Source organism: Salvelinus fontinalis, unplaced genomic scaffold (genome assembly GCF_029448725.1).
Source record: "Salvelinus fontinalis isolate EN_2023a unplaced genomic scaffold, ASM2944872v1 scaffold_0015, whole genome shotgun sequence".
Classification (NCBI taxonomy): domain Eukaryota; kingdom Metazoa; phylum Chordata; class Actinopteri; order Salmoniformes; family Salmonidae; genus Salvelinus; species Salvelinus fontinalis.
In genome coordinates, this window is record NW_026600224.1 from 924,239 (window position 1) to 948,519 (window position 24,281).

The 24,281-nt window shown below is 44.4% G+C and overlaps 1 protein-coding gene across 1 annotated transcript in view; it reads right to left on the bottom strand.

Moving 5' to 3' along the window:
* Positions 1 to 15,823, bottom strand: part of LOC129842127 (mothers against decapentaplegic homolog 3-like) — a gene marked incomplete in the record, with an annotated part of 51,563 nt that extends 35,740 nt beyond the window's left edge. Inside the window, 2 exon segments of the mRNA XM_055910527.1 lie at positions 6,474 to 6,667; positions 15,399 to 15,823. Coding sequence (XP_055766502.1) covers positions 6,474 to 6,667; positions 15,399 to 15,604 — 400 coding nt within the window.
* Between the last annotated feature and the right edge of the window lie 8,458 nt (positions 15,824 to 24,281).

Genomic DNA, 24,281 nt, shown 5'->3' on the forward strand with positions numbered 1-24,281 from the left:
AATAAGAATTTGTTCTTAACTGACTTGCCGTGTTAAATAAAGGTAAAAAAAAACACTTTTAGCTGACTGCTACAAAAATGTGAATGTAAGCAACTTAATCTTCCATACAGACCATCCCCTGGCATGGCACAGTGCTATATTAACAAACTACCCCTCTGTTAAGAGGGGGTCGGATAGCAATGGGTGGAAACTCAGGAAATTAGACAACGAGGACTCTGAGTCAGCCAATGTCAACCTGTACAAGTCTGGAACAGTAATGGTACAGGGCAACACCAAAACAGTTTCAACTGGACATTCACAGAATCAAGAGAGGGAGCGGAGAAGAAAACTAGAATTCTATTTGGCCCAAAACAGAGAGTATATAGTGGCAGAATACCTGACCACTGTGACTGACCCAAACTTAAGCTTTGACTATGTACAGACTCAGGCAGACTTTCGCTTAAGAGAAGACAGATCTATTAACTCCCATATCTACTGGGTGAAATACCACAGTGTGCCATCACAGCAGCAAGATTTGTGACCTGTTTCCACAAGAAAAGGACAACCAGTGAAGAACAAACACAGTCCTGTAGCAGTACCACAGTCCTGTAGTAGTACCATAGTCCTGTAGTAGTACCATAGTCCTGTAGTAGTACCATAGTCCTGTAGTAGTACCATAGTCCTGTAGTAGTACCATAGTCCTGTAGTAGTCCTGTAGTAGTACCATAGTCCTGTAGTAGTACCATAGTCCTGTAGTAGTACCATAGTCCTGTAGTAGTACAACAGTCCTGTAGTAGTACCATAGTCCTGTAGTAGTACCACAGTCCTGTAGTAGTACCATAGTCCTGTAGTAGTACCATAGTCCTGTAGTAGTACCACAGTCCTGTAGTAGTACCATAGTCCTGTAGTAGTACCATAGTCCTGTAGTAGTACCACAGTCCTGTAGTAGTACCATAGTCCTGTAGTAGTACCATAGTCCTGTAGTAGTCCTGTAGTAGTACCATAGTCCTGTAGTAGTACCATAGTCCTGTAGTAGTACTGTAGTAGTATCATAGTCCTGTAGTAGTACCATAGTCCTGTAGTAGTCCTGTAGTAGTATCATAGTCCTGTAGTAGTACTGTAGTAGCACCATAGTCCTGTAGTAGTACCATAGTCCTGTAGTAGTATCATAGTCCTGTAGTAGTACCATAGTCCTGTAGTAGTCCTGTAGTAGTACCATAGTCCTGTAGTAGTCCTGTAGTAGTACCATAGTCCTGTAGTAGTCCTGTAGTAGTACCATAGTCCTGTAGTAGTATCATAGTCCTGTAGTAGTACCATAGTCCTGTAGTAGTACCATAGTCCTGTAGTAGTATCATAGTCCTGTAGTAGTACCGTAGTCCTGTAGTAGTACCATAGTCCTGTAGTAGTATCATAGTCCTGTAGTAGTACCATAGTCCTGTAGTAGTACCATAGTACTGTAGTAGTACCATAGTCCTGTAGTAGTATCATAGTCCTGTAGTAGTACTGTAGTAGTACCATAGTCCTGTAGTAGTATCATAGTCCTGTAGTAGTACCATAGTCCTGTAGTAGTATCATAGTACTGTAGTAGTATCATAGTCCTGTAGTAGTCCTGTAGTAGTACCATAGTCCTGTAGTAGTCCTGTAGTAGTATCATAGTCCTGTAGTAGTACCATAGTCCTGTAGTAGTACCATAGTCCTGTAGTAGTCCTGTAGTAGTACCATAGTCCTGTAGTAGTACCATAGTCCTGTAGTAGTACCATAGTCCTGTAGTAGTATCATAGTACTGTAGTAGTACCATAGTCCTGTAGTAGTACCATAGTCCTGTAGTAGTATCATAGTCCTGTAGTAGTACCATAGTCCTGTAGTAGTACCATAGTCCTGTAGTAGTACCATAGTCCTGTAGTAGTATCATAGTCCTGTAGTAGTACCATAGTCCTGTAGTAGTACCATAGTCCTGTAGTAGTATCATAGTCCTGTAGTAGTACCATAGTCCTGTAGTAGTCCTGTAGTAGTACCATAGTCCTGTAGTAGTCCTGTAGTAGTACCATAGTCCTGTAGTAGTACCATAGTCCTGTAGTAGTACCATAGTCCTGTAGTAGTACCATAGTCCTGTAGTAGTACCATAGTCCTGAGTAGTCCTGTAGTAGTCCTGTAGTAGTACCATAGTCCTGTAGTAGTACCATAGTCCTGTAGTAGTATTATAGTCCTGTAGTAGTACCATAGTCCTGTAGTAGTACCATAGTCCTGTAGTAGTACCATAGTCCTGTAGTAGTACCATAGTCCTGTAGTAGTACCATAGTCCTGTAGTAGTCCTGTAGTAGTACCATAGTCCTGTAGTAGTATCATAGTCCTGTAGTAGTACCATAGTCCTGTAGTAGTATCATAGTCCTGTAGTAGTACCATAGTCCTGTAGTAGTACCATAGTCCTGTAGTAGTATCATAGTCCTGTAGTAGTCCTGTAGTAGTACCATAGTCCTGTAGTAGTATCATAGTCCTGTAGTAGTACCATAGTCCTGTAGTAGTATCATAGTCCTGTAGTAGTACCATAGTCCTGTAGTAGTACCATAGTCCTGTAGTAGTATCATAGTCCTGTAGTAGTCCTGTAGTAGTACCATAGTCCTGTAGTAGTACCATAGTCCTGTAGTAGTACCATAGTACCGTAGTAGTACCATAGTCCTGTAGTAGTATCATAGTCCTGTAGTAGTCCTGTAGTAGTACCATAGTCCTGTAGTAGTACCATAGTCCTGTAGTAGTACCATAGTCCTGTAGTAGTACCATAGTCCTGTAGTAGTACCATAGTCCTGTAGTAGTACCATAGTCCTGTAGTAGTACCATAGTCCTGTAGTAGTATCATAGTGCCGTAGTAGTACCATAGTCTTGTAGTAGTACCATAGTCCTGTAGTAGTATCATAGTCCTGTAGTAGTGCCATAGTCCTGTAGTAGTACCATAGTCCTGTAGTAGTCCTGTAGTAGTACCATAGTCCTGTAGTAGTATCATAGTCCTGTAGTAGTACCATAGTCCTGTAGTAGTACCATAGTCCTGTAGTAGTATCATAGTCCTGTAGTAGTACCATAGTCCTGTAGTAGTCCTGTAGTAGTATCATAGTACTGTAGTAGTACCATAGTCCTGTAGTAGTACCATAGTCCTGTAGTAGTACCGCAGTAGTACCAGAGTCCTGTAGTAGTTCCATAGTCCTGTAGTAGTACCATAGTCCTGTAGTAGTACCATAGTCCTGTAGTAGTACCATAGTCCTGTAGTAGTATCATAGTCCTGTAGTAGTCCTGTAGTAGTACCATAGTCCTGTAGTAGTACCATAGTCCTGTAGTAGTCCTGTAGTAGTACCATAGTCCTGTAGTAGTACCATAGTCCTGTAGTAGTACCATAGTCCTGTAGTAGTATCATAGTCCTGTAGTAGTATCATAGTCCTGTAGTAGTACCATAGTCCTGTAGTAGTACCATAGTCCTGTAGTAGTATCATAGTCCTGTAGTAGTATCATAGTACTGTAGTAGTACCATAGTCCTGTAGTAGTATCATAGTCCTGTAGTAGTACCATAGTCCTGTAGTAGTACCATAGTCCTGTATAGTATCATAGTACTGTAGTAGTACCATAGTCCTGTAGTAGTATCATAGTACTGTAGTAGTACCATAGTCCTGTAGTAGTACCATAGTCCTGTAGTAGTACCATAGTCCTGTAGTAGTATCATAGTCCTGTAGTAGTACCATAGTCCTGTAGTAGTACCATAGTCCTGTAGTAGTACCGTAGTAGTACCAGAGTCCTGTAGTAGTTCCATAGTCCTGTAGTAGTACCATAGTCCTGTAGTAGTATCATAGTACTGTAGTAGTACCATAGTCCTGTAGTAGTATCATAGTACTGTAGTAGTACCATAGTCCTGTAGTAGTACCATAGTCCTGTAGTAGTATCATAGTCCTGTAGTAGTACCATAGTCCTGTAGTAGTACCATAGTCCTGTAGTAGTCCTGTAGTAGTACCATAGTCCTGTAGTAGTACCGTAGTAGTACCATAGTCCTGTAGTAGTACCATAGTCCTGTAGTAGTCCTGTAGTAGTACCATAGTCCTGTAGTAGTACCATAGTCCTGTAGTAGTATCATAGTCCTGTAGTAGTACCATAGTCCTGTAGTAGTACCATAGTCCTGTAGTAGTCCTGTAGTAGTACCATAGTCCTGTAGTAGTACCGTAGTAGTACCATAGTCCTGTAGTAGTACCATAGTCCTGTAGTAGTCCTGTAGTAGTACCATAGTCCTGTAGTAGTACCATAATCCTGTAGTAGTACCATAGTCCTGTAGTAGTACCATAGTCCTGTAGTAGTACCATAGTCCTGTAGTAGTACCATAGTCCTGTAGTAGTACCATAGTCCTGTAGTAGTACCATAGTCCTGTAGTAGTCCTGTAGTAGTACCATAGTCCTGTAGTAGTATCATAGTCCTGTAGTAGTACCATAGTCCTGTAGTAGTATCATAGTCCTGTAGTAGTACCATAGTCCTGTAGTAGTACCATAGTCCTGTAGTAGTATCATAGTCCTGTAGTAGTCCTGTAGTAGTACCATAGTCCTGTAGTAGTATCATAGTCCTGTAGTAGTACCATAGTCCTGTAGTAGTATCATAGTCCTGTAGTAGTACCATAGTCCTGTAGTAGTACCATAGTCCTGTAGTAGTATCATAGTCCTGTAGTAGTCCTGTAGTAGTACCATAGTCCTGTAGTAGTACCATAGTCCTGTAGTAGTACCATAGTACCGTAGTAGTACCATAGTCCTGTAGTAGTATCATAGTCCTGTAGTAGTCCTGTAGTAGTACCATAGTCCTGTAGTAGTACCATAGTCCTGTAGTAGTACCATAGTCCTGTAGTAGTACCATAGTCCTGTAGTAGTACCATAGTCCTGTAGTAGTACCATAGTCCTGTAGTAGTACCATAGTCCTGTAGTAGTATCATAGTGCCGTAGTAGTACCATAGTCTTGTAGTAGTACCATAGTCCTGTAGTAGTATCATAGTCCTGTAGTAGTGCCATAGTCCTGTAGTAGTACCATAGTCCTGTAGTAGTCCTGTAGTAGTACCATAGTCCTGTAGTAGTATCATAGTCCTGTAGTAGTACCATAGTCCTGTAGTAGTACCATAGTCCTGTAGTAGTATCATAGTCCTGTAGTAGTACCATAGTCCTGTAGTAGTCCTGTAGTAGTATCATAGTACTGTAGTAGTACCATAGTCCTGTAGTAGTACCATAGTCCTGTAGTAGTACCGCAGTAGTACCAGAGTCCTGTAGTAGTTCCATAGTCCTGTAGTAGTACCATAGTCCTGTAGTAGTACCATAGTCCTGTAGTAGTACCATAGTCCTGTAGTAGTATCATAGTCCTGTAGTAGTCCTGTAGTAGTACCATAGTCCTGTAGTAGTACCATAGTCCTGTAGTAGTCCTGTAGTAGTACCATAGTCCTGTAGTAGTACCATAGTCCTGTAGTAGTACCATAGTCCTGTAGTAGTATCATAGTCCTGTAGTAGTATCATAGTCCTGTAGTAGTACCATAGTCCTGTAGTAGTACCATAGTCCTGTAGTAGTATCATAGTCCTGTAGTAGTATCATAGTACTGTAGTAGTACCATAGTCCTGTAGTAGTATCATAGTCCTGTAGTAGTACCATAGTCCTGTAGTAGTACCATAGTCCTGTATAGTATCATAGTACTGTAGTAGTACCATAGTCCTGTAGTAGTATCATAGTACTGTAGTAGTACCATAGTCCTGTAGTAGTACCATAGTCCTGTAGTAGTACCATAGTCCTGTAGTAGTATCATAGTCCTGTAGTAGTACCATAGTCCTGTAGTAGTACCATAGTCCTGTAGTAGTACCGTAGTAGTACCAGAGTCCTGTAGTAGTTCCATAGTCCTGTAGTAGTACCATAGTCCTGTAGTAGTATCATAGTACTGTAGTAGTACCATAGTCCTGTAGTAGTATCATAGTACTGTAGTAGTACCATAGTCCTGTAGTAGTACCATAGTCCTGTAGTAGTATCATAGTCCTGTAGTAGTACCATAGTCCTGTAGTAGTACCATAGTCCTGTAGTAGTCCTGTAGTAGTACCATAGTCCTGTAGTAGTACCGTAGTAGTACCATAGTCCTGTAGTAGTACCATAGTCCTGTAGTAGTCCTGTAGTAGTACCATAGTCCTGTAGTAGTACCATAGTCCTGTAGTAGTATCATAGTCCTGTAGTAGTACCATAGTCCTGTAGTAGTACCATAGTCCTGTAGTAGTCCTGTAGTAGTACCATAGTCCTGTAGTAGTACCGTAGTAGTACCATAGTCCTGTAGTAGTACCATAGTCCTGTAGTAGTCCTGTAGTAGTACCATAGTCCTGTAGTAGTACCATAGTCCTGTAGTAGTACCATAGTCCTGTAGTAGTACCATAGTCCTGTAGTAGTACCATAGTCCTGTAGTAGTATCATAGTCCTGTAGTAGTACCATAGTCCTGTAGTAGTATCATAGTACTCACTTGGTGTCTCGACGCGTTGGTAATGGTAAGGGTTGACACACACCTCGTCCTTCTTGGTGTGGAAGGCGTACTCACACAGCTCTATGGCCCGGAGCTCGTGGGGCGACTGCAGGTCTGGCCAACGCCACAGACGAGAGTAAATGACATGGGGAAGGCCTTTGCGATGGGACACCTGGAGACGACCATCTAGAGACCTGGGGGGGGGGGGGGGGGGGGACAGCAAGGATGATAGAAGAAGATGAATACCTGGTTAAGTAAGCAAAACAGCAGCAGGACATGGCATCTAGGATTTTTTTTTATATGTATTTAACCTTAATTTAACTAAGCAAGTCAGTTAAGAGCAAATTCTTATTTACAATGACGGCCTACCAGAAGGCAAAAGGCCTCCTTGTAGGGACGGGGGCCTGGGATTAAAAATAAATAAAAAAATATAGGACAAAAAAACCACACATCACAACAAGAGAGGATACCCATGAAACTCTGTTAGCCAGCTCACTCCCATGTCCCGACCAGACAGTCCCATCAGACACGGGATTGGCCCACCTCTCGAACATCACAACTGGGGGATTCTATGGTTTTACTCCTGTGTTTGGTTCTTGGGATTAATATTTTCTTGATATTTATTTACCAAGTTTCAATACTGGGAATAATTCATATTTATCCAAAGTTCCGGGAAATACCGCAGAAAATCAGGAGCGCCAATTTAAAACCCAGAAAGACAACACACTTTATCAGACACACAATAGATATATTATCCTCAGTTTCCACTACTCTCCAACAGCTCACCATAGTAGCCTCTCTCTCCAACAGCTCACCATAGTAGCCTCTCTCTCTCTCTCCCCCCAACAGCTCACCATAGTAGCCTCTCTCTCCAACAGCTCACCATAGTAGCCTCTCTCTCTCTCTCCCCCCAACAGCTCACCATAGTAGCCTCTCTCTCTCACCATAGAGAAAGAGAGAGGCTACTATGCTGAGCTGTTGGAGCTAACTCAAGCTTGTTAGCTTGTTCTCTAGCTAGCTCAAGCTTGTTAGCCTGTTATCTAGCTAGCTCACGCTTGTTAGTTAGCTAGCTCATGCTTGTTATCTAGATAGCTCAAGCCTGTTAGCTTGTTATCTAGCTAGCTCACGCTTGTTAGCTTGTTAGTTAGCTAGCTCATGCTTGTTCGTTAGCCAGCTCATGCTTGTTAGCTTGTTAGTTAACTAGCTCAAGCCTGTTAGCTTGTTATCTAGCTAGCTCACGCTTGTTAGCTTGTTAGCTCAAGCTTGTTATCTTGTTAGCTCAAACTTGTTAGCTTGTTAGTTAGCTAGCTCATGCTTGTTCGTTAGCCAGCTCATGCTTGTTAGTTAACTAGCTCAAGCTTGTTGGCTTGTTAGTTAGCTAACTCAAGCTTGTTAGCTTGTTAGTTAGCCAGCTCAAGCTTGTTAACTTGTTAGTTAGTTAGCTCATGCTTGTTTGCCTGTTATCTAGCTAGCTCACGCTTGTTAACTTGTTAATTAGTTAGCTCATGCTTGTTAGCGTGTTATCTAGCTAGCTCAAGCTTGTTAGCGTGTTATCTAGCTAGTTCAAGCTTGTTAGCCTGTTATCTAGCTAGCTCACGCTTGTTAACTTGTTAGTTAGTTAGCTCATGCTTGTTAGTTAGCTTGCACAAGCGTGTTAGCTCAAGCTTGTTATCTAGCTAGCTCAAGCTTGTTAGCTTGTTAGTTAGCTAGCTCACGCTTGTAAGCTTGTTAGTTAGCTAGCTCACGCTTGTTAGCTTGTTAGCTAGCTAGCTCAAAAGGACATTCCTCCATAGAAAGCCGCTCCTCCTAGGTATGATGGACCTAATTCAGATAATGCATGTATAATAAGATGCCCAGTGCTCTCTCCCCAACTGCTAAATTTCAGTCGGCTCTTGTGCCACAGGCGACACTTGTCTGTCCATGACGCATGTAAACAACTAGCTTTCCCGCTCTATCCGCACTGATTGAAGATTGAATGAGCTAAATGTAAAACCCTTTGATTTCACACGTTAAAAAATATACAGGAAAGAATTATATAAACCTGTACTTTTTTGGGGGGGGGTCGAACCGGTTCGGAACTTTATTTTGCTGGGTCGGAACAACGTAACGAAACAATAACAAAAATGGTAGTTCTATTCAGAAGGAAATGATTGGGAAATCATTTAGGTTCTAACCCCTGGTTTAAAACTAGGGTTGTCACAATACCAGTATCACGATACCGCAATAGACTACTCACCAAGACACACACACACTTGACTTACAGACACGCACTACAATATTTACAAAACACAAAGTTAGGCTAGTCACACACTGACTCAGCATTCTGAGGAATCCCATTTTCCCACAGACACTCTCTCTTCCCCTCTCCTTTCTCTCCCCGTGAAGGGGGAGGGCCTCTTTCTCCAGTCTAAACAGTAGTCCTGTTGTGTGAATGGCTCAGAAGGTACCACCACACAGAAGCCACCCAGCCCTTAGGTCTCAAGACGTGTGTGGACAGGACATTAGGTATTTGTAGAATGTAACAAGACAGGAGGGGACATGACCAGTTCTCCTGGGACTGACTTACCACTGACCAGGGTTGGGGTCTCCGCCTTTTTAGTTTATTGCAAAATAATTGAAAATAGATGTAAGTTTTTCAATTATTGAATTATAATTTGATTTTACTTCAAATTGACCCCCAAAACTGCCATGATGGACAGACTGAAAGAGGGGACTTGAAAGGTGCAGGGCAGGCTACCCGGCTCTCTTGGGAGAGGTGCAGGGCAGGCTACCCGGCTCTCTTGGGAGAGGTGCAGGGCAGGCTACCCGGCTCTCTTGGGAGAGGTGCAGGGCAGGCTACCCGGCTCTCCTGGGAGAGGTGCAGGGCAGGCTACCCGGCTCTCCTGGGAGAGGTGCAGGGCAGGCTACCCGGCTCTCTTGGGAGAGGTGCAGGGCAGGCTACCCGGCTCTCTTGAGGGAGGTGCAGGGCAGGCTACCCGGCTCTCTTGAGGGAGGTGCAGGGCAGGCTACCCGGCTCTCTTGGGAGAGGTGCAGGGCAGGCTACCCGGCTCTCTTGGGAGAAGGTGCAGGGCAGGCTACCCGGCTCTCTTGGGAGAGGTGCAGGGCAGGCTACCCGGCTCTCTTGGGAGAGGTGCAGGGCAGGCTACCCGGCTCTCTTGGGAGAGGTGCAGGGCAGGCTACCCGGCTCTCTTGGGAGAGGTGCAGGGCAGGCTACCCGGCTCTCTTGGGAGAGGTGCAGGGCAGGCTACCCGGCTCTCTTGAGGGAGGTGCAGGGCAGGCTACCCGGCTCTCTTGGGAGAGGTGCAGGGCAGGCTACCCGGCTCTCTTGGGAGAAGGTGCAGGGCAGGCTACCCGGCTCTCTTGGGAGAGGTGCAGGGCAGGCTACCCGGCTCTCTTGGGAGAGGTGCAGGGCAGGCTACCCGGCTCTCTTGGGAGAGGTGCAGGGCAGGCTACCCGGCTCTCTTGGGAGAGGTGCAGGGCAGGCTACCCGGCTCTCTTGGGAGAGGTGCAGGGCAGGCTACCCGGCTGTCTGCAGCATAGAAAGAAGAGGGACTCACAGAGCATGGATTTGGGTTGCAGTTTGTAGTCAGTCACTCAATGTCAGTCTGTAATCTAGCTAACATGTATTGTTTGATGGGGGTCAAAGAAACCCCTTCCTAGTATATCTGAACTGATTATTACCGTACCGTGGACAGGGACACAATACTAGCACGTCCGTCAGATAGATACTAGCACGTCCGTTAGCTACAGTAGCACATGTAACAGTATAACTTTAAACCGTCCCCTCGCCCCGACACGGGCGCGAACCAGGGACCCTCTGCACACATCAACAACTGTCGCCCATGAAGCATCGTTACCCATCGCTCCACGTACCCGCTAACTAGCTAGCCATTTCACATCCGTTACGCACACACAGTGATGACAACCGGTTTATGAAAATATGTGCACACACACACTATGTTTTATCAGTTCAAAAGGATCAATTTTGTTGTCGCGAAACAGTAACCAAAACCATGACATGAGCAGATTCACAACTGAGTTCATCGACTCACTGGCTATCTGTCTAGCTAGTTAACACAGGCCTAACGTTAGATGTCTGCAGACTCGCGGCAATCAGACACAAACACAGCTGTCTAGCTGGCGACGCGAATGTAAGACAAACAATTGGCTAGTCAAACCCCCCAAAACATTCGCGTAAATGTGGGTATGTTCGTAAATTCAGAGCGTTGTCAGGTTGTCCGTTCATAAATTCAGAGCGTTGTCAGATTGTCCCGTTCATAAACTCAGAGCGTTGTCAGATTGTCCCGTTCATAAATTCAGAGCGTTGTCAGATTGTCCCGTTTATAAATTCAGAGCGTTGTCAGATTGTCCCGTTTATAAATTCAGAGCGTTGTCAGATTGTCCCGTTTATAAATTCAGAGCGTTGTCAGATTGTCCGTTTGTAAATTCAGAGCGTTGTCAGATTGTCCGTTCATAAATTCAGAGCGTTGTCAGGTTGTCCCGTTCATAAATTCAGAGCGTTGTCAGGTTGTCCCGTTCATAAATTCAGAGCGTTGTCAGATTGTCCGTTCATAAATTCAGAGCGTTGTCAGATTGTCCATTGATAAATTCAGAGCGTTGTCAGATTGTCCCGTTCATAAATTCAGAGCGTTGTCAGATTGTCCGTTCATAAATTCAGAGCGTTGTCAGATTGTCCGTTCATAAATTCAGAGCGTTGTCAGATTGTCCGTTCATAAATTCAGAGCGTTGTCAGATTGTCCGTTCATAAATTCAGAGCGTTGTCAGATTGTCCCGTTCATAAATTCAGAGCGTTGTCAGATTGTCCCGTTCATAAATTCAGAGCGTTGTCAGATTGTCCCTTTATAAACTCAGAGCGTTGTCAGATTGTCCGTTCATAAATTCAGAGCGTTGTCAGATTGTCCGTTCATAAATTCAGAGCGTTGTCAGATTGTCCGTTCATAAATTCAGAGCGTTGTCAGATTGTCCCGTTCATAAATTCAGAGCGTTGTCAGGTTGTCCGTTCATAAATTCAGAGCGTTGTCAGATTGTCCGTTCATAAATTCAGAGCGTTGTCAGATTGTCCCGTTCATAAATTCAGAGCGTTGTCAGATTGTCCGTTTATAAATTCAGAGCGTTGTCAGATTGTCCCGTTCATAAATTCAGAGCGTTGTCAGATTGTCCGTTTATAAATTCAGAGCGTTGTCAGATTGTCCGTTCATAAATTCAGAGCGTTGTCAGATTGTCCCGTTCATAAACTCAGAGCGTTGTCAGATTGTCCCGTTCATAAATTCAGAGCGTTGTCAGATTGTCCGTTTGTAAATTCAGAGCGTTGTCAGATTGTCCGTTCATAAATTCCGAGCGTTGTCAGGTTGTCCCGTTCATAAATTCAGAGCGTTGTCAGATTGTCCGTTCATAAATTCCGAGCGTTGTCAGGTTGTCCCGTTCATAAATTCAGAGCGTTGTCAGATTGTCCGTTCATAAATTCAGAGCGTTGTCAGATTGTCCCGTTCATAAATTCAGAGCGTTGTCAGATTGTCCATTCATAAATTCAGAGCGTTGTCAGATTGTCCCGTTCATAAATTCAGAGCGTTGTCAGATTGTCCCTTTATAAACTCAGAGCGTTGTCAGATTGTCCGTTCATAAATTCAGAGCGTTGTCAGATTGTCCCGTTCATAAATTCAGAGCGTTGTCAGATTGTCCGTTCATAAATTCAGAGCGTTGTCAGATTGTCCGTTCATAAATTCAGAGCGTTGTCAGATTGTCCATTCATAAATTCAGAGCGTTGTCAGATTGTCCGTTCATAAATTCAGAGCGTTGTCAGATTGTCCCGTTCATAAATTCAGAGCGTTGTCAGATTGTCCGTTCATAAATTCAGAGCGTTGTCAGATTGTCCCGTTTATAAATTCAGAGCGTTGTCAGGTTGTCTGTTTATAAATTCAGAGCGTTGTCAAATTGTCCCGTTTATAAATTCAGAGCGTTGTCAAATTGTCCCGTTTATAAATTCAGAGCGTTGTCAGGTTGTCCGTTTATAAATTCAGAGCGTTGTCAGATTGTCCGTTCATAAATTCAGAGCGTTGTCAGATTGTCCCGTTTATAAATTCAGAGCGTTGTCAGATTGTCCGTTCATAAATTCAGAGCGTTGTCAGGTTGTCCGTTTATAAATTCAGAGCGTTGTCAGATTGTCCCGTTTATAAATTCAGAGCGTTGTCAGATTGTCCGTTTATAAATTCAGAGCGTTGTCAGATTGTCCATTCATAAATTCAGAGCGTTGTCAGATTGTCCCGTTCATAAATTCAGAGCGTTGTCAGATTGTCCAGTTCGTAAATTCAGAGCGTTGTCAGATTGTCCATTCATAAATTCAGAGTGTTGTCAGATTGTCCCGTTCATAAATTCAGAGCGTTGTCAGGTTGTCCGTTTATAAATTCAGAGCGTTGTCAGGTTGTCCGTTTATAAATTCAGAGCGTTGTCAGATTGTCCGTTTATAAATTCAGAGCGTTGTCAGATTGTCCCGTTCATAAATTCAGAGCGTTGTCAGGTTGTCCGTTTATAAATTCAGAGCGTTGTCAGATTGTCCGTTTATAAATTCAGAGCGTTGTCAGATTGTCCCGTTCATAAATTCAGAGCGTTGTCAGGTTGTCCGTTTATAAATTCAGAGCGTTGTCAGATTGTCCCGTTCATAAATTCAGAGCGTTGTCAGGTTGTCCGTTTATAAATTCAGAGCGTTGTCAGGTTGTCCCGTTCATAAATTCAGAGCGTTGTCAGATTGTCCGTTTATAAATTCAGAGCGTTGTCAGATTGTCCCGTTCATAAATTCAGAGCGTTGTCAGGTTGTCCGTTTATAAATTCAGAGCGTTGTCAGATTGTCCGTTCATAAATTCAGAGCGTTGTCAGATTGTCCGTTCATAAATTCAGAGCGTTGTCAGATTGTCCCGTTCATAAATTCAGAGCGTTGTCAGATTGTCCGTTTATAAATTCAGAGCGTTGTCAGATTGTCCGTTCATAAATTCAGAGCGTTGTCAGATTGTCCCGTTCATAAACTCAGAGCGTTGTCAGATTGTCCCGTTCATAAATTCAGAGCGTTGTCAGATTGTCCGTTTGTAAATTCAGAGCGTTGTCAGATTGTCCGTTCATAAATTCCGAGCGTTGTCAGGTTGTCCCGTTCATAAATTCAGAGCGTTGTCAGATTGTCCGTTCATAAATTCCGAGCGTTGTCAGGTTGTCCCGTTCATAAATTCAGAGCGTTGTCAGATTGTCCGTTCATAAATTCAGAGCGTTGTCAGATTGTCCCGTTCATAAATTCAGAGCGTTGTCAGATTGTCCATTCATAAATTCAGAGCGTTGTCAGATTGTCCCGTTCATAAATTCAGAGCGTTGTCAGATTGTCCCTTTATAAACTCAGAGCGTTGTCAGATTGTCCCGTTCATAAATTCAGAGCGTTGTCAGATTGTCCCGTTCATAAATTCAGAGCGTTGTCAGATTGTCCGTTCATAAATTCAGAGCGTTGTCAGATTGTCCGTTCATAAATTCAGAGCGTTGTCAGATTGTCCATTCATAAATTCAGAGCGTTGTCAGATTGTCCGTTCATAAATTCAGAGCGTTGTCAGATTGTCCCGTTCATAAATTCAGAGCGTTGTCAGATTGTCCGTTCATAAATTCAGAGCGTTGTCAGATTGTCCCGTTTATAAATTCAGAGCGTTGTCAGGTTGTCTGTTTATAAATTCAGAGCGTTGTCAAATTGTCCCGTTTATAAATTCAGAGCGTTGTCAAATTGTCCCGTTTATAAATTCAGAGCGTTGTCAGGTTGTCCGTTTATAAATTCAGAGCGTTGTCAGATTGTCCGTTCATAAATTCAGAGCGTTGTCAGATTGTCCCGTTTATAAATTCAGAGCGTTGTCAGATTGTCCGTTCATAAATTCAGAGCGTTGTCAGGTTGTCCGTTTATAAATTCAGAGCGTTGTCAGATTGTCCCGTTTATAAATTCAGAGCGTTGTCAGATTGTCCGTTTATAAATTCAGAGCGTTGTCAGATTGTCCATTCATAAATTCAGAGCGTTGTCAGATTGTCCCGTTCATAAATTCAGAGCGTTGTCAGATTGTCCAGTTCGTAAATTCAGAGCGTTGTCAGATTGTCCATTCATAAATTCAGAGTGTTGTCAGATTGTCCCGTTCATAAATTCAGAGCGTTGTCAGGTTGTCCGTTTATAAATTCAGAGCGTTGTCAGGTTGTCCGTTTATAAATTCAGAGCGTTGTCAGATTGTCCGTTTATAAATTCAGAGCGTTGTCAGATTGTCCCGTTCATAAATTCAGAGCGTTGTCAGGTTGTCCGTTTATAAATTCAGAGCGTTGTCAGATTGTCCGTTTATAAATTCAGAGCGTTGTCAGATTGTCCCGTTCATAAATTCAGAGCGTTGTCAGGTTGTCCGTTTATAAATTCAGAGCGTTGTCAGATTGTCCGTTCATAAATTCAGAGCGTTGTCAGATTGTCCCGTTTATAAATTCAGAGCGTTGTCAGATTGTCCGTTCATGTTATCTAGAGCGTTGGTGACTAACTGTGCAGCTGGCAACAATTTAAATACGCATTTTTTTCGACACTGGCCATATTCAACGGGTGTTTTAAGCGCTCGTAAATTCATCAGTTATTCTGGGACACTCGGACCAGAGTTCTCTGAAATCGGAGTAGATAGCCAGAGCGAAATTACGAACGCACCCAAATGCATATGCCAATTTAAGCACACTCATTGTTGATCATATAATGAAGTCTTTCATGGTTATAAGGCTAAATAAAGCAAGTAGCTAGTTACTGGTGGAGTAGCTTGCTTTGCTAGCTAGTTAACTAAATCACAACAGTATAACCAGAAGATAGCCTGGCTAAGCAGCTGGCTAGCTACCTGTCTGGTTAGTTACTACGGCGGGGGGGTCCTATACCTTGGTATGGTAATGCATTTGGTGTTGATATTCTGGGTCGTGATGGCCTTCTCCAACTCGTCCAGCTGTCCTGTCTTCTTCAATTTCTTTACAAGACTTTTCACTGCCTTTTCACACCATTTCTCCTCCTGTCCATGTATCTGTTCACCCTTTTTCCAGCATAAAAGCCTCTTCACAATCGGGGGGGTGAATGGCAGTATAGACATCTTGAGATTGAGGTCAGTAAAAATCCACCCGTTTTCAGTAGTCGGCTATAAAGACGTTCATTATGGTCCTCCTGAAATTAACTACAAATAATAATACAATTAACAAAAAAACGTTATTTGTTGAAATGTTGTTGGTTGGTTAGCTGAAGGCACCAGTCGGTTCAAGTTGAATGGCAGTCTGTCCTTCGGTGAAGAGCTTTAGATAAAGGGGCAGGCAGATGACCCCCCCCCCCCCCCCCCCCCCCCCCCCCCCCTACTTCTCCTCCCCGTCTGGCTCTCTGCCCCGCCTCTATAGAGCTAGAATCATTACTTAATTATACACAAGCACGTAAAGTATGATTTACACATGTAAAATAACCGTTGGGAAAAGGGGGGATACCTAGTCAGTTGTCCAACTGAATGTATTCAAACTGAAATGTGTCTTCCGCATTTAACCCAACTGAATCAGAGAGGTGCGGGGGGGGCTGCCTTATCGATATCTTCGGCGCCCGGGGAACAGTGGGTTAACTGCCTTGCTCAGAGGCAGAACGACAGTTACACCTGTATACTGAGCTTTGTAGTTGTAAACAATATTTGAAAACATGTAACTTATTTTGAGAATAAATTTAACAACACTTGCAAACAGGTACTGATATGTGAATAAATTCCATAAGATTTGCAAGCATGCATTTGAGAATGAATGTAAATAATATACTAATTGCGACTGTAACGGATGTGAAATGGCTAGCTAGTTAGCGGTGGTGCGCGCTAATAGCGTTTCAATCGGTTACGTCACTCGCTTTGAGACCTTGAAGTAGTGGTTCCCCTTTGCTCTGCATGGGCCGCGGTTTATGTGGAGCGATGTGTAACGATGCTTCGTGGGTGACTGTTGTTGATGTGTGCAGAGGGTCCCTGGTTCGCGCCCAGGTCGGGGCAAGGGGATGGATGAAAAGTTCAACTGTTACAAGACTGGGGAATCTTCTTCTGTGAATCAAAACTACACTTGCAGATGTCGAATCTGTGCTCAGTTTTAGCACAAATGTTGTGTGTAACCTGTGCCAAAAGATTTGCAGTTGTAAAAAAAAAAAAAAAGGAGCTTTCGTGAACAGGGTTTTTTCTACCGACCAATTGGGTCGATAAATATGGATTAAAATTTGTTGAAATGAATTGCTAGCTAACTAAATTATATTTACAGAATTTTGAAAGCTACATGAAGGCGTTGGTGAGGAAGATGAAGGAAATAATTAAAACAAGTATTTCCACATAGCATAACCGCTACAAAGCTAATGCTTTTCTATTGGCATTACATGGCTGGTTATCTAGCTAGAGCCTTCTGGCTAGCCTGTATCTAGCTAGAGCCTTCTGGCTAGCCTGTATCTAGCTAGAGCCTTCTGGCTAGCCTGTATCTAGCTAGAGCCTTCTGGCTAACCTGTATCTAGCTAGAGCCTTCTGGCTAACCTGTATCTAGCTAGAGCCTTCTGGCTAGCCTGTATCTAGCTACAGTGTAATGTACTTCAGTGGAGGCTGCTGATGGGAGGACGGCACATAATAAAGTCTGGAATAGCACGAATGGAATGGCATCAAATACCTCGAAACCATGTCTTTGATGTATTTGATACCGTTCCAATAATTACGCTCCAGCCAATACCACGAGCCCGTCCTCCCCAATTAAGGTGCCACCAACCTCCTGTGATGTACTTGTCATTTTGTTGAGACTAACATTAGAAAATAATTGTTTGCGCTGTGTATATTGGGTGTGTAGTTAGTTAGCTTTCCTAGTTAGCAAGCTGAGATCTCTGCTCAACTTGGCTAACATTAGCTAGCTTGATAATAATGTTTTGAGAAGAACAGGCTAGCTCGCTGTAGACTCAAGACAAGAGTGGCTGGGGAAGAAGATTAGATGCAGTTGATTCATCTTGCTCCGGACTGGAGAACGTCGCTGGAGGCTCCGGACTGGAGAACGTCGCTGGAGGCTCTGGACTGGGGACCGTCGCTGGAGGCTCCGGACTGGAGGCTCCGGACTGGTGACCGTTACTGGAGGCTCCGGACTGGAGACTGTCGCTGGAGGCTCCGGACTGGGGACCGTCGCTGGAGGCTCCGGACTGGAGGCTCCGGACTGGAGACCGTCGCTGGAGGCTCCGGACTGGAGACCGTCGCTGGAGGCTCCAGACCGGAGGCCGTCGTTGGAGGCTCTGGACTGGAGACCGTTACTGGAGGCTCCAGACTGGAGACTGTCGCTGGAGGCTCCGGACTGGGGACCGTCGCTGGAGGCTCCGGACTGATGGCTCCGGACTGGAGACCGTCGCTGGAGGCTCCGGACTGGAGACCGTCGCTGGAGGCTCCGGACTGGAGACTGTCGCTGGAGGCTCCGGACTGGATACTGTCGCTGGAGGCTCCGGACTGGAGGCTCCGGACTGGAGACCGTCGCTGGAGGCTTCGGACTGGAGACCGTCGCTGGAGGCTCCAGACCGGAGGCCGTCGTTGGAGGCTTCGTACCATTACTCCTCACTGGAGGCTTCGTGCCATGGATCACCACTGGAGGCTTCTTGCCATGGATCATCACTGGAGGCTTCGTGCCATGGATCATCACTGGAGGCTTCTTGCCATGGATCGTCACTGGAGGCTTCGTGCCATGGGTCATCACTGGAGGCTTCTTGACATGGATCATCGCTGGAGGCTTCTTGCCATGGATCATCACTGGAGTGAGGAGACATATGGGCAGTCTGGTACGTGGAGCTGCCACAGGGCTCACCAGGCTAGAGAGACATACAGGAGGCCTGGTTCTGGGGACAGGCACAGGACTCACCAGGCTGGAGAGACATACAGGAGGCTTTGTCCTTGGCAGAGGCACCGGATACACTGGGCCGTGGAGGCGCACTGGAAGTCTCGATCTTAGAGCTGGCACAACCCGTTCTGGCTGGATGCTCACCCTAACCCGGCAGATGCGGGGAGCTAGGATGTAGCGCACCAGGGTTGAGAACGCGCTCTGGAGACACCGAGCGCTCTACCGCATAACACGGTGCATGACCAGTACGACGCTCGCAACAGTAAGCACGAGGAGTTGGCTCAGGTCTCCAACCTGACTCAGCCAATCTCCTCGTGTGCCTCCCCCCCCCAAAAATTGGGGGGCTGCCTCCCGGGCTTCCTTGCTAGACGTGTTCCCTCGTAACGCTTGGCCCCTTTACTCGCTGTCTCCGCCTTCCTCAATGCTTCCACCTGCTCCCACGGCAGGCGATCCTTTCCGGCCATGATCTCCTCCCATGTCCAGGATCCCTTGCCGTCCAGGATGTCCTCCCATGTCCAGTCCTCCTGAAAACGCTGCTCCCCCTTACCACGCTGCTTGGTCCTTTGGTGGTGGGAAGTTCTGTCATGGCCGTCACAAGAAGATGACCAAAGCGCAGCGTGGTGGGCGTACATATTCCTTTTATTTAGAAATGACGCCGACAAAAACAATAAACAATACAAAAACAACCGTGAAGCTGAAGGGCTATGTGCCACAAACAAAGTTAACTTACCACACTGAAAGGAGGCAAAAGGGCTACCTAAGTATGGTTCCCAATCAGAGACAACGATAGACAACTGTCCCTGATTGAGAACCATACCCGGCCAAAGCATAGAAATACAAAATCATAGAAAACTAAAACATAGAATGCCCACCCCAAATCACACCCTGACCAAACCAAATAGAGACATAAAAAGGCTCACTAAGGTCAGGGCGTGACACAAATAATGGTGTGGCTCTGTTTCAGATATGCTAAGCACAACTCTGCCTCCGCTAGCCACACAACCACTGCCTCAAAGTGGTTGGGTAAATCCCTTTCTGACTGGCCCTGTCCAGGGGTGACATTGGACGGGGCCACAGGGTCATCGCCCCCCCCCCCCCCCCCTCTCTCTTTTCTCTCTGTGTCTCCCCTCCCGGAGGAGCTGAGTCCCTAGTCGTACTGCCTTTCCGTCTGCAGCTATGGACCCCTGGCCTGATTTCACCGGGCGTTCCACCATGTTCCCAGACATCCGCTGATCAAGTTTATCCAAGTAGCCGCTGTGCTTCTGCCTCTGCATTGCTCTTTTTTGGGGGGGTTTAGGCTGAGTATCTGTAAAGCCCTTTGTGACTGTTGATCACAGCTGTCCTGATTAACGTGAGACCAATAGTCATACATTTGGATCAAGAACAGGAAGTGTTGTGTTGGAATACATCCTTATTTTCAAAATGTGAACGTTTAGCCGATCTGGAGTGGACTACATTTTAATTTAATTTAACCCCTTCAAATGAGTTTTGGATGGTAGGATGGGAGGAGTTTAGGATGGTAGGGGTTTAGGATGGTAGGATGGTAGGGTTTTGGATGGTAGGATGGTAGGGGTTTAGGATGGTAGGATGGTAGGGTTTTGGATGGTAGGATGGTAGGGTTTTGGATGGTAGGATGGTAGGGGTTTAGGATGGTAGGGTGGTAGGGTGTTTTGGATGGTAGGATGGTAGGGTTTTGGATGGTAGGATGGGCGGAGTTTAGGATGGTAGGGTTTTGGATGGTAGGATGGGAGGAGTTTAGGATGGTAGGGGTTTTGGATGGTAGGATGGGAGGAGTTTAGGGTGGGAGGAGTTTAGGATGGTAGGATGGTAGGGTTTTGGATGGTAGGATGGGAGGAGTTTAGGATGGGAGGAGTTTAGGATGGTAGGTGTTTTGGATGGTAGGGGTTTTGGATGGTAGGATGGGAGGAGTTTAGGATGGTAGGATGGTAGGGTTTTGGATGGTAGGATGGTAGGTGTTTTGGATGGTAGGATGGTAGGGTTTTGGATGGTAGGATGGGAGGAATATAGGATGGTAGGGGTTTTGGATGGTAGGATGGGAGGATGGAAGGAGTTTAGGATGGGAGGAGTTTAGGATGGTAGGATGGTAGGGTTTTGGATGGTAGGATGGTAGGTGTTTTGGATGGTAGGATGGGAGGATGGGAGGAGTTTAGGATGGGAGGAGTTTAGGATGGTAGGATGGTAGGGTTTTGGATGGTAGGGGTTTAGGATGGGAGGAGTTTAGGATGGGAGGAGTTTAGGATGGTAAGATGGGAGGAGTTTTGGATGGTCGGATGGGAGGAGTTTTGGATGGTAGGATGGTAGCAGTTTTGGATGGTAGGATGGTAGGGATTTTGGATGGTAGGATGGTAGGGATTTTGGATGGGAGGAGTTTTGGATGGGAGGAGTTTTGGATGGTAGGATGGTAGGGGTTTTGTAAGGTAGGATGGTAGCAGATTTGGAAGGTAGGGTGGTAGGGTGTTTTGGATGGTAGGATGGTAGGAGTTTTGGAAGGTAGGATGGTAGGAGTTTTGGAAGGTAGGATGGTAGGAGTTTTGGATGGTAGGATGGTAGGAGTTTTGGAAGGTAGGGTGGTAGGGTGTTTTGGATGGTAGGATGGTAGGAGTTTTGGAAGGTAGGATGGTAGGAGTTTTGGATGGTAGGATGGAAGGAGTTTTGGATGGTAGGATGGTAGGGGTTTTGGAAGGTAGGATGGTAGGAGTTTTGGATGGTAGAATGGTAGGGGTTTTGGATGGTAGGATGGTAGGAGTTTTGGATGGTAGAATGGTAGGAGTTTTGGATGGTAGAATGGTAGGGGATTTGGATGGTAGGATGGTAGGAGTTTTGGATGGTAGGGGTTTTGGATGGTAGCAGTTTTGGAATGTAGGATGGTAGCTTTTTATGGGGTAAAACTGTTGACAGTAGCCCACTAAATTACATTTTAATTTATATGTTTCACACTGTGGATGGAATGAGATACACAGTGTAGCCTAGCTAGTATATTGACCTAAGAGCATTGCAAAAAGTTACTAGTTATGCCTGCAACTCATCAATGGACAGAAATATTGTCATACAGCCCCGTTGACCTGAGCAAGACGCATTGAAACAAGTGTGTGAGTAATGTTATTGGACATATCTTGCACTCTTGATCAGGATTAGAATATTCTCCAAGTACATGGACATGAATTTGACCTAATGAAATGGTGCTGACCACAATAAACACATTATACAGACAGAATATACAGACAGAATATACAGACAGAATATATAGACAGAATATACTGACAGAATATATAGACAGAATATACAGACAGAATATACTGACAGAATATACAGACAGAATATACTGACAGAATATACTGACAGAATATACAGACAGAATATACTGACAGAATATACTGACAGAATATACAGACAGAATATACTGACAGAATATACTGACAGAATATACAGACAGAATATACAGACAGAATATACTGACAGAATATACTGACAGAATATATAGACAGAATATACAGACAGAATATACTGACAGAATATACAGACAGAATATACTGACAGAATATACTGACAGAATATACAGACAGAATATACTGACAGAATATACTGACAGAATATACAGACAGAATATACTGACAGAATATACTGACAGAATATACAGACAGAATATACAGACAGAATATACTGACAGAATATACTGACAGAATATACAGACAGAATATACTGACATAATATACAGACAGAATATATAGACAGAATATACTGACAGAATATATAGACAGAATATACAGACAGAATATACTGACAGAATATACTGACAGAATATACAGACAGAATATACTGACAGAATATACAGACAGAATATACAGACAGAATATACAGACAGAATATACTGACAGAATATACAGACAGAATATACTGACAGAATATACAGACAGAATATACAGACAGAATATACTGACAGAATATACTGACAGAATATACTGACAGAATATACAGACAGAATATACTGACAGAATATACAGACAGAATATACTGACAGAATATACAGACAGAATATACTGACAGAATATACTGACAGAATATACAGACAGAATATACAGACAGAATATACTGACATAATATACAGACAGAATATACAGACAGAATATACAGACAGAATATACTGACAAACAATTTACAATTAATCCACAATTTACACATAAATATATTTACACATTTACACATAAATGTAAATATAACACACTGTGTTATACACATAAACGGTGTTGTTACGTGGTGTAGTTCCAATGTATTTACCTTCACGGCAGTCAAACTGTGTTAATGGGTTTGTTTACGTGTTGTGCGTCATCATCACCAACTTGTTTAGTCTAACTCAGATGTCATATCCTGTCCCAGTGTGGTGAGTCATATTCAAGAATAGAACTTTTGCCTAAAAGAGGATTTTATGATGTTTCCCTTTTATTTTATTATTTTAAATCATACAATGTTGAAACTACTATTTAGCCAACAACCAGAGAGAGAGAGAGAGAGAGAGGATATGACCATATCAAACCAGTCTAAACAGGAAACGGCAACAATAACAACAGGAAGTTCATGTGTCTCCATTGTGCTGCAGCAGTAGTAGGTTGGATTGTTGACATGTGCTGCCATGTGCTAAGTGGTCTACTGAGGCCTGCACCGCTCCAACCCAGGCAGGACCTGTTAACACTCCAGGGACTGGCACGGGACAGATGTATCGACCTGTTAACACTCTATGGACTGGCACGGGACAGATGTATCGACCTGTTAACACTCCTGGGACTGGCACGAGACAGATGCATGGACCTGTTAACACTCTAGGGACTGGCACGGGACAGAGGCATCGACCTGTTAACACTCTAGGGACTGGCACGGGACAGATGCATCGACCTGTTAACACTCTAGGGACTGGCACGGGACAGATGCATCGACCTGTTAACACTCCAGGAACTGGCACGGGACAGATGCATCGACCTGTTAACACTCCAGGAACTGGCACGGGACAGCCGGTGTGAAGTGTGTGTGTGTGTGTGTGTTTGTAAGCGAGACCAATGGGGTCCGGTGTGTGCGAGAAACAGAGTGGTGTGTGAAAAAGTATTTGCACTCAACTTACACTCAATAACTGGTGGTGCCACCTTTAGCAGCAATGACTCCAACCAAACACTTCCTGTAGTTGTTGATCAGTCCACCTTTAGCTGCAATGACTCCAACCAACCACTTCCTGTAGTCGTTGATCAGTCTCTCACGTCACTGTGGAGGAATTTACTGTAGCTGCAATGACTCCAACCAAACACTTCCTGTAGTTGTTGATCAGTCTCTCACGTCTCTGTGGAGGAATTTACTAGAAGCAGCAATGACTCCAACCAGCCACTTCCTGTAGTTGTCGATCAGTCTCTCACGTCTCTGTGGAGGAATTTACTGTAGCTGCAATGACTCCAACCAAACACTTCCTGTAGTTGTCGATCAGTCTCTCACGTCTCTCTGTGGAGGAAATTTGTCCCAGTCTTCCACGCAGAACGGCTTTAACTCAGAGACATCTGTGGGGTTTCAAGCACGAACTGCTCGTTTCAAGTCCTGCCACAACATCTCATTTGGGGTTAGGTCTGGACTTTGACAAGACCATTTCCTAAATGTGTGGCGTTTTAGCCATTTTCATATAAATTGAATGTTTTGGATCGTTGTCTTGCTGCGTGACCTGACTCAGCTTCAGCTCACAGACGGTTGGCCTGACATTCTCCTGTAGAATTCACTGATACAGAGCAGAATTCATGGTTTTTTCTAGAAAGGCAAGTCGTCCAGGTCCTGAGGCAGTAAAGCGTCCCCCAAACCATCACACTACCACCACCATGCTGACCCCAAACCATCACACTACCACCACCATGCTGACCCCAAACC